General features: G+C 39.4%; 1 protein-coding gene across 2 annotated transcripts in view; it reads right to left on the reverse strand.

Moving 5' to 3' along the window:
• Positions 1–15,298, reverse strand: part of kiaa1549lb (KIAA1549-like b) — a 235,947-nt gene that overhangs the window by 61,234 nt on the left and 159,415 nt on the right. For both annotated transcript variants that reach the window (XM_079874251.1, XM_079874250.1), the window contains one exon: positions 13,541–13,673. In XM_079874251.1, the coding sequence (XP_079730377.1) occupies positions 13,541–13,673 (133 nt within the window). The remainder of the gene's footprint in view (positions 1–13,540; positions 13,674–15,298) is intronic.

The following is a 15,298-nucleotide window of genomic DNA, read 5'->3' on the forward strand; positions in this document are numbered from 1 at the left end:
ACCAGCTTAATGCTTGTCCTTGAACACCAGTATAATTTTGTAGTCGATCTAAGAGTATTGTGTGATCTATAGTATCGAACGCAGCACTAAGATCAAGTAAAACTAGTATTGAGATACAGCCTTGGTCAGAAGCTAAGAGTAAATCATTTGTGATTTTAACAAGCGCAGTTTCAGTGCTATGGTGCGGCCTGAAACCAGACTGAAACTTTTCATAGATGTCATTTTCTTGTAAGAAAGAGCCTAGTTGGGCAGACACAACTTTTTCTAGTATTTTAGACATAAAAGGAAGATTTGAAATGGGTCTATAATTTGCTAGGTTATTTGGGTCTAATTGTGGTTTCTTAACCTCTTAAGTGTCACCGGCCCACCGGTGGGCCCAAAATCATTACATATTTAAAACAGTAATATCCTATAATAAACATAAACTAATCTTGACAAACTATATATCATTTGAAAGCTTACAAACTCTAGTTTTCATATTTGGTGAATGATTTCCAAAATAAATTAGAGAGGAGCTGTAATTTATCAATTTGCAACAAGAATATTTTCATATTTATAAGGCGTGTTCAGACCTTTATTTTGAAATAGCAATGAACATGAAAAATCATGAAAGAATGGATGAAACCTCAGTTTGTTTTCATGCCAAGAGTTCAAAAGATATCATCCATTCAATTATTTTAGAAAAAAATATATTAATATGTTTTTAATAACGCATATGGAAATGAAGGCGCCCTTATATGGGCAGTAATGGAGTCTGGTTGTCACCTAGTGAAAATGTTTGGTACTGCGCCCAAACAAAATCTCACTGAAAGCTCATTTTTTGAGATATCAACCTAAAATTTGAAACACAACTTATTCAGATTTTTGGCTTTGATTTTCTAGCAGTTTTAGAGTCGGCCAGGTTTTAAAAATATATATTTTATATAAAATATGAATAATTAAATTTTTTAAATTGTACATTTTCATAAACACAAACTTATATAACTTTTTTTTTGTTTCACTTTCTTAATTTATTTCACTTCAACAAAAATCTGCCAAATGTCTTCTTTAAAACAAGACCAATTTTACGTCTATACTCCAAAGCATTCTTTAATTACAACCATTTAAAGTCGAAATGTGCATTTTCATGTATATTTAAAAAAAGGGGGGTGACACTTAAAGGGTTAATGAGTGGTTTTATAACTGCCAGTTTAAATGTTCTTGGAACATGACCTAAAGATAAAGATGAGTTAATAATATTGAGGAGAGGCTCTTCCACTATAGGTAACACTTCTTTCAGTAGTTTAGTTGGTATGGGATCTAATAAACATGTTGTTGTTTTAGAGGAAGTGATAAGTTTATTTAACTCTATTTGTTCTATAGTTGTAAAGCACTGTAATTGTTCTTGCGGGGTGATAATCGAGGCTGAGTTATAAGGCGCGATTGAGGATTGAACGTTTACAATTGTGGTTCTGATGTTTTCTATTTTCTCAGTGAAAAAATTCATGAAATCATTACTACTAAACTGTAACGGAATATTTTGTTCAGGTGACGCTTGTTTATTTGTTAGTCTAGCCACGGTGTTAAATAAAAACCTAGGATTGTTTTGGTTATTTTCTATTAGTTTGCGGAGGTGCTCAGCCCTGGCTACTTTTAGGGCCTTTTTATAACGTGACGTACTGTCTTTCCAAGCGATTCTAAAAACCTCTAAATTAGTTTGTTTCCATTTACGCTCTAAATTATGGGTTTCTCTCTTTAGAACACGCGTAGTATTGTTGTACCATGGTGCTTTAATTTTCTCTCTGACCTTTTTTAGTCTAATAGGTGCAACAATATCCAATTTTCCAGAGAGAATGGTGCTCATAGTGCTGGTTAGTTCCTCTAGTTCATCTGTTTGTTTGGGTTCACTGAGCAGCTGAGACAGATCCGATAAGCAATTTGAAAAATCATCTATGGTGGATGGAAGGATTGTTCTGCCTAATCGATAACGCGGCGCAGAATGATATATTACAGGGGTACGTAATATGCAAGTTACCATGTAATGGTCAGTTACATCATCACTTTGTGGAATGATATCTATATCGGTTGGATCGGTTCCATGTGATATAATTAAATCGAGTGTATGATTAAAACGATGAGTTGGTCCGGTAACGTTTTGCTTAACCCCAAAGGAGTTTAATAAATCTATAAACGCAGCCCCTAACGCATCATTTTGATTATCTACGTGTATGTTAAAATCTCCAACAATTAATGCTTTATTGACATTGACCAATAGGTCTGAGAGAAAATCTGCAAATTCTTTTAGGAAATCAGCGTAAGGCCCTGGCGGTCTATATACGGTAGCCAAGGCTAAAGATAATAGGGATGTTTTTCTAGCATCTAAGAGCGTAACATTTAGTACAAGTACTTCAAATGAAATAAACTAATAACCCGTTTTCTGAGTAACACTAAGAAAATCTCTATATATTGTTGCAATACCGCCGCCACGACCAATCAGACGGGGCTCATGCTTATAGGAGTATCCTGATGGAGTAGACTCATTTAGACCGAAATAATCATTTGGTTTAAGCCAGGTTTCAGTAAGGCAAAGTACATCGATGCTATTATCTGTGACTATTTCATTTACAATAACTGCCTTAGGTGTGAGTGATCTAATGTTTAAAAGACCTAGCTTTAAAAAAAAAAATTGTTTACTAATAGCAACATTTTCTGTTTTAATAACAATTAGATTTTTCCTAGATCCTGCAGTAGATTTATTATTTGATCGCACTAAACGAGGAATAGACACAATTTCTATGCAATGTTCTACACTAGTATTTATATCAGTTAATTTGGTGCAGCAGAGACTATGATTTGGACTTTTGGTTACTAGTCAAAAGGTATTTAACATTTTGGAGATGTTATCCGACAGAAGATCCGCTCCGAATCTGCTTGGGTGTAAGCCATCAGCACGGAAAAGCCTAGGACGCTCCCAAAACAGATTCCAATTATTTACAAAGAGCAGTTTCTGCTCATTGCACCATGACGTTAACCATTCATTTAGCGCAAATAATCTACTAAACTTGTCATGTCCTAGACGGTACGTGGGAAGCGGTCCTGACACAATGATCGTTATATCAGGCGATGTGCTGCGTACCGTATCGATCAGATTCCTGAAGTCTTTCTTCAGAACTTCCGTCTGGCGCAGCCTGATGTCGTTCACTCCCGCGTGCAAGACCACAGTTCCGACGCGCACGTCACCGTTCAGAATCTCGGGTACGTGAGCAACGATTTCAGAAACACGAGCACCAGGAAAGCAGTGACTGTGCACCTTACTTTTACCTAATGTAGCGTGGACGTGCCGAACGATGGAATCGCCGATGATCACAGCATCGCGTTCTGTTTCGCGAAGAGGGGAGAAGCGGTTTTGTGTGGATAACTCGAAAACCGGGAGGGTCGGAGAGGGTCTTGGTCTAGACCTGACTCGCGTCTTCAGCTGCGGAAATATCCAGGCTTCGTTGTGGCGTGTTGGAGCCGGAGTGAACGAGACCATGGCTGATCGCGACCTCGGCGCTCGGGACCGATGCTGAGTAACGCACGGAGTAGACGAGGTCGGAATCAGCGGGTTAGTAACATTAATCTCTGATTTGTGTGCATCGGCGCGTGATGTTTCAAGAGCTAACCGCTGGTCTATCAGTTCGGCTTGTCTCACTAAAAGGTCGTGGATCTGTTTCTCAACAGCTTCCAGCTCAGACTGCACCGCGTGCAGCTCAAATGTGTCCTCACCTGCACCAAAAGGTAGACTACTTACATCTGATATATTCGCCATTTTAACAGATGGACAGTAAGTTAGCAACGACGCTACCAGTGATGCTATCAATATTAATACTAATTTATGACTGAAGTCTTAGATATAATCCGTCTTTTTAGTGGTACGGGTGTAGAGTAGACGCACGATAGGCGAAAAATGTTTGTAAGTGAGTGTTGAGAAGACGCGTTCAGCCGTGATCCACGGACGTAACCTATAGGAGTATCCAGCGTTGGATCACTAATAGGCTTGAGACGCGTCTGCTCAACAGTCCGCGTTGTAACTATGAGGTTTGAGCAGTAGTGCTTCTCAGTGAGGAAAAGTAGAAAATGTTTGTTGTAAGTAGGTTTAAAGAGTAAAATCAAGAATTATAAATCAAATCGATGGAGCTCCAAAGACAACAGCGCGTTCAGACGCGACGCATGCGCATTCGACAACAGGAAGTCAGCAAAAAGTTTTTGCTGAGGCATTACAATAGTCAAGTCTGGATGTTATCAAAGCGTGGATCGCGGTTTTTAAGGCCTTTAAACGTCAAGCATGATTTCATCTTTGCTAAATTGCGTAAATGAAAGAAACTTGACCTGACAACCGAATTTATGTGTTTATCTAGTTTTAAAGAGCTGTCAATATTTACACCTAGATTACGAATACATGTTTTAACATGAGGTGACAAAGGGCCGAAGTCCAATTGAGTTGTACCACTCGAGCTGCAAACTAAAATCTCAGTCTTAATTTCATTTAGATGTAAAAAATTCGCAGTCAACCATGTTTTGAGATCTAAAAGACATGCCATAAGAGGTTCTAAACCATTTTCATGTGACAGTGGCAGGTACACTTGTACATCATCAGCGTAACAGTGAAACTTAATATTATATTTCCTGAAGATATTTCCCAAAGGAATCATATAAAGCGAGAATAAAATAGGAGCAAGAATGGAACCTTGCGGCACTCCACACATGATTGGTGTTGATCTGGATGAGCATGTCCCGATCTTCACTACCATACTTCTATCAGTCAGATAGGATTAAACCACTCCAGGACATTTCCTTGAACCCCCACATACTACTCCAGACGTGAGATCATCACTGAATGATCAATTGTGTCAAAAGCGGCGGTTAAATCTAATAAAACTAACACAGCAGATTTTCCAGCATCAACAGTCATCAACAAATCATTAAAAACTTTCATAAGAGTTGTCTCAGTCGAGTGATGTTTCTTGAAACCGGACTGGTACACTTCACCAATCTTGTGTTATTCTAAAAAATTATTTAATTGATAAAAGACAATTTTTTCCAAAATTTTAGATAAAAATGAAAGATGAGATACCGGTCTGAAATTAGCCAAAACCGTCGGGTCCAGATTTGGTTTCTTTAATAGAGGCTGTACAAATGCCTGTTTTAACATGTTTGGAAATATCCCAGAAGCTAAACTTTTGTTTATAATTTGCAGGGTAGCAGGCCCAATCACTTCAATATTTTCTTTAAAAAACCATGGTGGGACCATATCTCCTTCGGAGCCTGTAGGTTTTAATTTACTTACCACCTCTTGTAACCACTGAAATGTTGCCAATTCAAACTGGGTTATCACTGTCCAATATCATTAGCTGCAGTTCGAACGACTGATATTCCTCCGTTACTATTTGTCTACAGTTAAACTTCTCTTTAAAAATAGAGGCCAACCCTCCTCCTCGGCCAGATGAACGAGGAGTATTGTAGAACTTACATTTCTGTGGTAAAAGTTCAGAAAAAGGACTTATTTCTCCACTCGTGATCCACGTTTCAGTAATAAACATAAAATCCAAACCGCTCTCGTTAAAAAAATCATTCAATAAGAAAGTCTTATTTACCACTGATCTTGCGTTGATCAAGGCAATCCTCAGTTTTACTGGGTCTTTGTTTACTTGAGATATCCGACGCAGAGGTCTAATGTTGCACGATCTCACACCACCGCGGTGAAGTCGAGGCGGGTGATACAATTCCTGCAATCCGGACGAGGTAGGGGAAATCAGAATGTTCCAGGGATACGATGGTTCCAATGAACGGCATCTTATGAAATGACAGCAGTCCATTTCGTTGATAAAGGACTTCCGAAGGGTATACCTCTCTCGGTTTTTCACCAGGGTGAGCTTGATCTGAACAGCGACGCCACCTCTTTTCCCTCTACGCCTTCGGCCTTTTTCTTCCCGACGGCAAACACGGCACGCGCCACAGAAAGGACGGCACGGACTTCAACAGCGGTGGTGGAGTGCCATATGCACCCAGCGACACCCGGTGAGATTGCTCATCCACCAGGAATTTAATGTTCAATAGAGTTTGCCAATCATACGCTATTAATGGCAGCGCATTTTGGCTTAAAGCAACACTTGAATTTAAAATCACTTGGCTTAAAAGACTCATAAAACACCATAAAATAAACAAACTTGGAAAAAGTCTCAGGAACGGACGGCCTGCCAAACACATCGGCGCCATCTTTATCTTTATGGTTACACACCCTGACGAAGGCATGTTTGGCCGCAACGCGTAGGTGGATCTGTCACCAATTTTAATGTTTACAGCCATCAATGAAATAAAGGCTTTTTAACTTTTTCCTACTTATTTCGAGTGCCTTGGAATTTCTAAGTTCTTAGATTTCAAGTATCCCATACAACCAAAGAGCACCGAGATTTTACACCCTGAAGCACCACTTATTTTGCATTCTTTTCTCTATACCCTCTTTCTCTTTATAACCCTCTGGTCTATGGGAGCGTGCAAGTACGCTGTTTTCACGTCCATTTGGTGCAGGAGTAAATTCTCCTGTACTGATTTCTGTAGCACCACCCTTACACTCGTCAAGTCTGCCGTGGGTGAAAACGTCTCCCCATAGTCTACTCCCATTCTCTGGCTGTAACCCTTGGCCATAAACCGTGCTTTGTATTTATTTTTTCCATCTACATCAGTCTTGATAGAGTAAACCCATCTACCCCCCACTGTTTTCTTGCCTATTGGCAGTGTAGTCAGGGTAAAGGTTTTGTTCTCGTTCAAGGACTGGATTTCCTTGTCCATGGCTTTTACCCATTCTTTTGAGTAAGCTGACCCCATTGCTCTCCCAAATGAAAGTCTATGGAATGCCACACACCGCTCTGCAGCAGTAGTCTACCGTGATATGAACCCCATCACTATCACTGTCTTCAGTTACAAAGTCATCTAAGTAACTCAGTGTTCTTCTTTCTCTAGTCATATACCGCCTACTCTTGGGTTCACCACTTGTCACACTCTGTTGTGTTTGATTATGTCACAAGACCTCGTTACTTCACCTGGACTATCACTGTGCACTTCTACTCCGTACACTTGGCTCTGGAGCATTTTCTGTACTCCTACTCTGTGTGGTCTCACTAGCCCTGGGGCTCACACTGTCATAGCCATCGCTTGGATCTGGCTCACCTGTCTGTGTCTGTTTTTCCACAGCTGCCTTGCTCACAAACTTCACTAGCCTGTGTTTTTGTACTTTGTTCATATCTGGATGATACACCAAATACGCCGGGCTTTTCTTGTCATAACCTACAAAACGCCCCTGGTCACATCTGGAATCAAGTTTTCCCTTGTCCTGTTTGTACGTGTAGCATACAGACCCAAACTTTTGCATTTTAGATGCATTAGGCTTCTTGTCTGTCAGCAACTCATGAGGAGTCTGCCCTGTACACCTGTTAAAACACCTGTTGCGTACCATTGCTGCTGTTTGTACTGCATAGTGCCATAGCTGCTTTGGTAGTACACTTTCAACTATCATGCACCTACCCATCTCAAAAAGAGTACGCCAACCCCTTTCTGCAGTTCCGTTCTGGTGTGGGGAAAACGGAGCTGATGTTTCATGTCTGATCCTGTTTTTCCTCAACAGTGCTTGGAAATCACTGCACGTAAACTCTGTTACGTTGTCGGATCTGATGCACCTCACTTTCCCGTAAGGGGATACATCTGCTAGGAACTTTTCCGTAGCCTGTACTGTGTCACTTTTCTTTAGAAAATATACAAACACTGCGCTCGAGTAATCGTCAGTAAATTACTGCATATATTTGTAACCATCTATCGACTCTGTGGCTACTGGACCTGCGAGATCTGTACCATCTGTAAGGGAGCCTTTGCTCTGGTATCAGGGTCCCTATTTCTGGTTTGGACAAACTTTCCCTGAATACACACCTCACACTGTTGTTCGGGTCTGCCTGTTTTGCTCTTGATCTGCATACCTTCAACAACATTCTGCAACTTAAGAACATTGTCATAGTTACAGTGGCCTAATATCTCGTGCCATGTCTGTATGGTGTGACATGCATTACACTTATCATTAGACTCAGCTTCAGTATGCAAATAATACAGCCTGCCATATATGTGAATGTTAAATCTGGTACCGTCTCTGGTTAGCAGGGCGTCTTTATCTTCTTTAAAGACAACTGTAGCCCCACTTGTGGTCGCTGCCTTCACTGAGAAGATGCTTTGGGGGTACAACGGTACGAACAAAGCATCTTTCAGCACTGCCTTGTGTCGCTGTCCTCTGCTGTCGATGAGGGAAACCTCAGCATTTCCCCTCCGCTGAGTGACCCCACTGCACCGGGTGCCGTCTGCCAGCTCGACAGTCGAAACTCTTGAACATGGTTACGTCCGTGATGATATGAGAGGTAGCCCCATGTCCACCATCAGACCCCTCTCCTGGATGCTGCATGCCGGCTGCCGCTGGGTATCGGTCCCTGCGTCTCTCATCTTGAACATGTAGTCCTCAGGATCTTCTGAGGCTTTACTCACACCATCCATTTTGTCTTTACTGTCCTTGTCCTTATGCCTTCACGTGGCATCTTTGTGCGTGTCACTTCTGCATAGACTACACCATGTTTTCTGTCGACATCCTTTCACTCGGTGGCCTTTGGTGCCACACTTGAAGCACACCACCTCTGTGTCGTCCTTGATCCAGCCACGTGAGCTCGTCTTGGCGAGTCTTCATCGCACTGTCACTCGACTCAGCTGCTTTTTTCTTCTCTGTCTCTTCAAAACTACGTAGTTTAGTCTTGAATTCTGCAAACGTGATTTTATCATCTGTATGTGCCACGTTTATTGCGAATGGCTTAAAACTCTCAGGCAATCCCTTTAAGACCATAGCCACTAGCAGTCCGTCTCCTAACTTTCACCCGCGTTCCGCAGTGCTGTGATGGCGGTTTCTGATCTGATTATATAGTCCATTACACTTTCATTGTTTGCCTTCTGAAGCGATGGCAACATGGTGTACAAGTTGATTATACAGGGCTTTCCCCTCCCTGCATAATACTCTCTCAATATTTCCAGAGCTTTTCTTACATTGTTGGGCGCATCCCTCATAACTAATGAGAGACTTTTGTCATCTAACAGTAAAATCAACTCTGCATATGCGTCAGCATTTTTCTTTGAGTTATGTTACACTATTGTTGCAGCTAGTGTTGCATTAGGAGGAAAAGAGTGGACGATAGAAATGAATCATCTTTAGCCGTTCTTTTGCATATTTATTTTTTAAGCTGCAGACACATCAGTCTCACGGTCAGAAAGCTTTCAGTTTTAACTACGGCAAATCAACTGGGACAAACATAATGACGCAAACGCGTCCTCTATAGCCTGCACCTTAGTGCCACCCTGTGGCATAAACATATGCACAATACAGGACAGTACAGCATTACATTACATAATATACAACTGAGGACATAATGAACATATTTTAACAAGGGCGTAGGACCCCAAGACAATATCTGATTGGCTGACACAGTTGGAAGGACGGGTCAGATAGACATGGTTATAACCCAATGACAAGTAGTTTTGCTTTGCTTTTTTGCCTTGGGTTTTACAGTGACCTTAGCTCTTTCTTTGATTCGTGCTGACTTTTCCATCGTCCAGCTTGCACGTTTACATGCTCCTTGAACCACCAAGAGCTCTCCCCAAACTCCTCAACTCTTCCGTATGAGCCTTTGTTGAACTTCGCCAAAGAAAACCCTCTCAGGGTACTTGCTCCGGCAGCTCATCCAGACTCAGAGAAAACTCATAGCAACCCGCAATACAGGAAACCGGTACACGAGGCTCCACCAGGCAAAGCCAACCATCCATTCAACATCGAGTGTTGTCCCTCAGAACGCAACATCAACTGACCCCCAGCCAATCAGCATCGAAGAGATTCCCTCCAGCAACTTTGCCACGAAAGGGAAAGCACACGTTCACAGATGAATCCAAATGCAAGTACACAATCTCCTAATTCTTGATGAACTGGTGCAAATCTGCAAAGCTGCAGTCCGTAGTTTTTCCTCTTTGTCGCCATCTCTGTTCGAAATCTGCAACTGCAGTTATTTGCGGAATTATCAACTTTATGTGGGTTGTGCCTCGGCACGGCACAGCATTGACTGTGAAACCGGTGGTATTTAACCCCCTGGGGTCGACAATCACGCCGGCGTGATTTGCTTGCTTTTTTTCTTATCAGTTCAAACGAGACTCCCAAATACTCTGTTGACTTTGATCTTACAAACCAGTTTCATACATCAATCGATCCTGTTAAGTGTGTATTATTTTTGTGTATACTCACAATAAAAACAAAGTGTTGTGCTTTTTGCCAAATAAAGAAAAATAAACATGATGTGAGTTCTGCTTTCTCTCTGTCAGTGAAGTCAATTCTAAAACGCGTCTGAAAATGAACATTAACTCAGCGCATACTCAGTCAAACAGGCATACAGACACACAGGCATGAAGCTTGAATTCTCTTCTTTTACATGAAGTAATTTTTATAAAAAAAACCCCAAATATTCTCAGTTTATGTAATCTGTATGAAAAGAGAGAGATGTCAGTCGTTCTCATCTCAGCTCATTAAGTTTTAATGTGACCCCGCCCACGGAGAGTGCGTGCTATTCAAACGCAAATGACTGAGGCATCCATGCAAACTGTGAACGCCCACAATCAGCTCGAGAAAACACATCAAGTTTATTCAGATCATTGTACTTATTTACACCGTCTCGCGGCGCTGTGAGGAATAATACTATCGTAATAATAATAATGGAAAATGTACCTCAGAAGTGCTGGTATTTCGAGGACAACGGATCCAGCTGAGCTGAGGAATACTGTAGTAAGTTTTTTTCATTCTCAAGTGAATCGCGTTTCTGTGTGTGAATGAATGAACGGCAGAGATGCGCGCTGTTTACCACAACTCGCAAAAAGACGGTTTAAATTTGAATCGCGTTTCTGTGTGTGAATGAATGATCCGCTTTTAGCAAACTATTTTGCTATATATGAAATATGTTGAAATAAAATGTATTTGTATAAGCAAAGTATTAAACTGCAAATTAACATTTATATTTCTTATATAAACGAAAGACCTATGTTACAGACATATGAAAAACAACATTTCGTTGGCTAGTTTTGGATAGATTATACATTTTTACTGTAAAATATCTGCCACCTCAAATAAGCTTTTGTTTGCCAATTTTTGCTCATATGTTAAATATAGTATGTTTTGTCAAAAATAAAGTAATCAAATAATCAATCAAATCCTTAACTTTGAAATATGTATGATAAAATGTATACATTAGTTTTTACAAAGAAAGATTACACTTGAATTGTTGTTGTAATTGTAACCTTTTTAATAAAAAATATATATTTACAAGGTAGATGTAAACAAACTATTAAAAGGTAAATATATTAAATAATTTTATTGTGTTTTATTAGTGACAAATTTGGGGAGAGGATACATATTCCAAAACTGAAAATATGAGAATTAACTGCACAACTACTAGACATGTTTTCCTTGGATATTATACAATTTGCAAACACAATTATGTTATGTGAATGATTAGGCAGGATGATTTTCACATCATTTTGAAGAAAAAATTCTAGGCGACAACATCCATTAGTCAAAAGTCTTATTGACACATATTTAGTATGTGTTTTGTGGCCTTATTTCAGAAACTTTAGTTTTTAGTTTTTTCAATAACCATGCATAAACATTATCCTCTCAATAATACAAACATGTACATACATGTTGCTCACATATTATGTAGCCCTGTTTGTGCTAAATAGAGTGTAATTACACCTTTGCCATTAATATGTTTATAAGCAACTGAAAAAAGCACAAATGTCAGGGCATGTCAGAACATCTCAAGGACCCCAAAAACACCTTAGACCCCAGAGGGTTAAAAAAGATGACGTAAGTTTAGTCATGTTACGCATATTGTACCAATAGATATTCATGTTTATACCAGTATTGTGCCTGTTATGTGCTATTCACTTTAACACTGTTGCTAAAAATATTCTACATTGCACACTCTTCATATCACAGTCCTGCAAAGATGACAGAATTTACTAACATTTGTTATCCTTCGGCAATACATGAGAGCAGTTGCGTTTTAGTCCAAACATATGGTGACTGCGTGTGACCTGGACTGTATCAGTGAATGGTGAGATATTTTACTAAATAAAATTATCCTGTCAGAAGAATTGCGCGATAACTTCATTATTTATTTTTCCATCTGAATCATATCAGTGATCTTTTGTGGGGTTTTACGCATGCGCAGTAAGGTGAACTTAGCGTTTTCAGGCGTTTTTCAAAAGTTTCTCATCCACACTGAAATGTCCGAAAACTCCTGAAAACGCTAGTGTGGACGGAGAGCGTTTATAAACGAAAACGCCGTTTTCAAATGTATCCGGATTAATGTAGATGTAGCCACAAACTGAAAGTCCAAACAAGCACTGACACGTGACAGTTATATTGATCCAAGTTCCCTTACAGCGGCTACTGTAATCAATATAAAGCTATTTTTACACAGAGTCAGAATCCACATTAAGTACAGGGACACAGGTGAATCCACAACAGTATAACTCATATTATGGACAAAGACAAAGACTGTGTGGCTTTTTTTTTTACTACTAAATGCTTAGAGGCCAATTTTCATGCTCAAAACAGGTAAGCTTGTTTTCAAATAAAACTTGTCAGCAGGTTTACAACTGCTGAGAGGTGCACCCAGTCAGCATACTACAGTTAATTAAGATCTGGGACACGACTGTGTGTGTGCCACTGACTTTGTCTTGATAATGTCACATATAAGCTTCATGCTTACATGCTTTATACATGCTTACACGCTTTATACATTTTTTTTTTTTTTACAGTAAGGAAATAAGAATTTGACAACATTTATTCCATTCTCCATTCCAAATCATAGTGACGAACATGCATCATGATTCAGATCACCTTATGATTCTTCTTCCATTTAAAAAATAAAGACCAGAGCTTTTTTTACTTTATTAATTTTGCAATAAATAAATAAATCAGTCAGTCAGTCAATCAACAACAAACAACATATTCTGAGTCCGCTTGCCTGTTCCAATATCTAGCCTACATCCCCAATAAGGTGGGAGTTTTGTCTTTTTTATTACTGTATTAGTCCATTAAGCGTTAAGTGTCCTGGCCGCAGAGGAATCCAGGAGTATGACGTATTGAGGGAATCCCCAGTTCTGCAGCACTCACCGCAATATAAAGTTAAGAAAACAAAACAACCGAGACATTTGTCATTATTTTTCTTCCATATAGCAGTATCTAACACTAAACTAACAAGCGTATCACAACCCACCCACAACCAAGAAAGGCCTTGCAATATCATATGTAACTGTCTAGTATACATTTATGCATTTGGCAGATGCATTTATCCAAAGCCACAACCTGTAGCTGACTCCATGCTCTGCCAGCTATTTTTGAACCCTTTCCATTTGATTTTGCTAATGCTTTATAATGCTTTTCACAAAAAACACTCACATCATAGCCACTGTTACGGATCCCCTTTCTGGGTCTCTCTCTCATGACCAGAAGATCCATCTCTGTTCCTCCAGGACTGGGACTGTTTAGAGACTGTCTGCTGCGATGTGTGGGGTGACTCACCTGAGAGGGTCTGAAACCATCACAGACAGACACACACACACACACATACATACAGTTTAGTACAATAGCATCAAATTCTGCAAATACATCTGGACATATAAATATAAATGGTAATTTCTAGAGCCTACATATGCATGTGTGTATGTATGAGTTTGTCATGTCCATTGAAGTAAATATTTATGTAAGGCAGTCTTCAACCAGGGGTTTGCGGCCCCTATGGGGATTACAGCGGTCATGCAGTGTGTCTGCCAATTAATGTTTAATCACAAATCTTTTTTTTTTTTTTTTTTAAATCAAAACATTGATAAAAAACATCTCAAAGTCAAATTTTAATATAAGCACCCTCAAACAAATATATAAAAGCACCCTCAGTTGATACTGTAATATAATTTTATTGGTGAAACAGATTTGGCAAACGCTCCAGTGCATATTTGTTTTTGCAGAACGTCAAATGTTTTTCTTAACAACATGTTTTTGAAGCGGTGAGTAATGTAGCCAATCACAAACATGTTTGTTGAATTCTTGAATGCAATGGCCAACCAGAGGTGCTAAAGTTAGAATCCACTCACTGCTGAAAACGCTGAGTTGTTGTTCAGTGCAGCGTTCTGCACACTCGCAAATTCTCTCATTAACAAACAAAGACAAAATGTAAGTAAGAGATTCATTATGCAGTGTAGACAAATTTATTGATTTTAATGGAACTTTGAGCGACTGAGATGAATGACAGCTTTTAAGTGATTGTAAATAGAGCGTTTTTTTGCGTGCTTTCAAGGCTATATAACCCATTGAATAAAAGTTTTGTTTTTCATGCTGCTAAGAGTGAATTACATGCTTCAAAATTTCGAAAGTGACCTCTACATATAAATGCAGGATTCACTCTCGAAATTGCAATTGCAATAACTAGCATGGGACGGGACAAAAATATGACGTCAAAATAGATTAGCTGACTAATCAATTAATAGAAAAATATTTGTACCAATATATATTTTTTAAAAATCCATTCCAATTATTTGTAAAAGTAATGACTTAAATAAATAATATGGATTCCGCGATTCCGTCCGTGTTTTCCGCATCGCTGGAATCAAATCATATGGTCCTATGGCCTAGTTTTCACTTTTATGCCGATGATACTTAGTTCTATATCTCTTCGCGCCCCGACGAAACTTGCCAATTCAAGAAATTAACGGAATGCATAGCTGGTATAAAAATTTGGATGACTACTAATTTCCTATTACTTAATTCTGAAAAAACAGAGTTTCTAATGATTGGACCAAACACCTCTGCACGTACTAACCTAGAATACTGTCTAACAATTGATTGCTGCTCTGTCAAGTCTTCGTCGTCGGTTAGGAACCTGGGTGTGCTCTTTGATACCAATCTTTCATTTGAAAGCCACGTCTCTAGCACCTGAAAAACTGCATTCTTCCATCTTAAAATATATCTAAATTACGACATAAGCTTTCAATGAAAAATGCGGAAAAGTTAGTTAATGCGTTCATGGCCTCAAGGCTAGATTATTGTGATGCTCTAATGGGTGGTTGCCCTGCATGCATAATAAACAAACTACAGCTGGTCCAAAATGCAGCAGCTAGAGTTTTTACTTGAACCAGGAAGTATGACCATATTAACCCGGTT

The sequence above is a fragment of the Squalius cephalus genome (genome assembly GCF_949319135.1).
Source record: "Squalius cephalus genome assembly, chromosome: 6".
Taxonomy (NCBI): Eukaryota; Metazoa; Chordata; class Actinopteri; order Cypriniformes; family Leuciscidae; genus Squalius; species Squalius cephalus.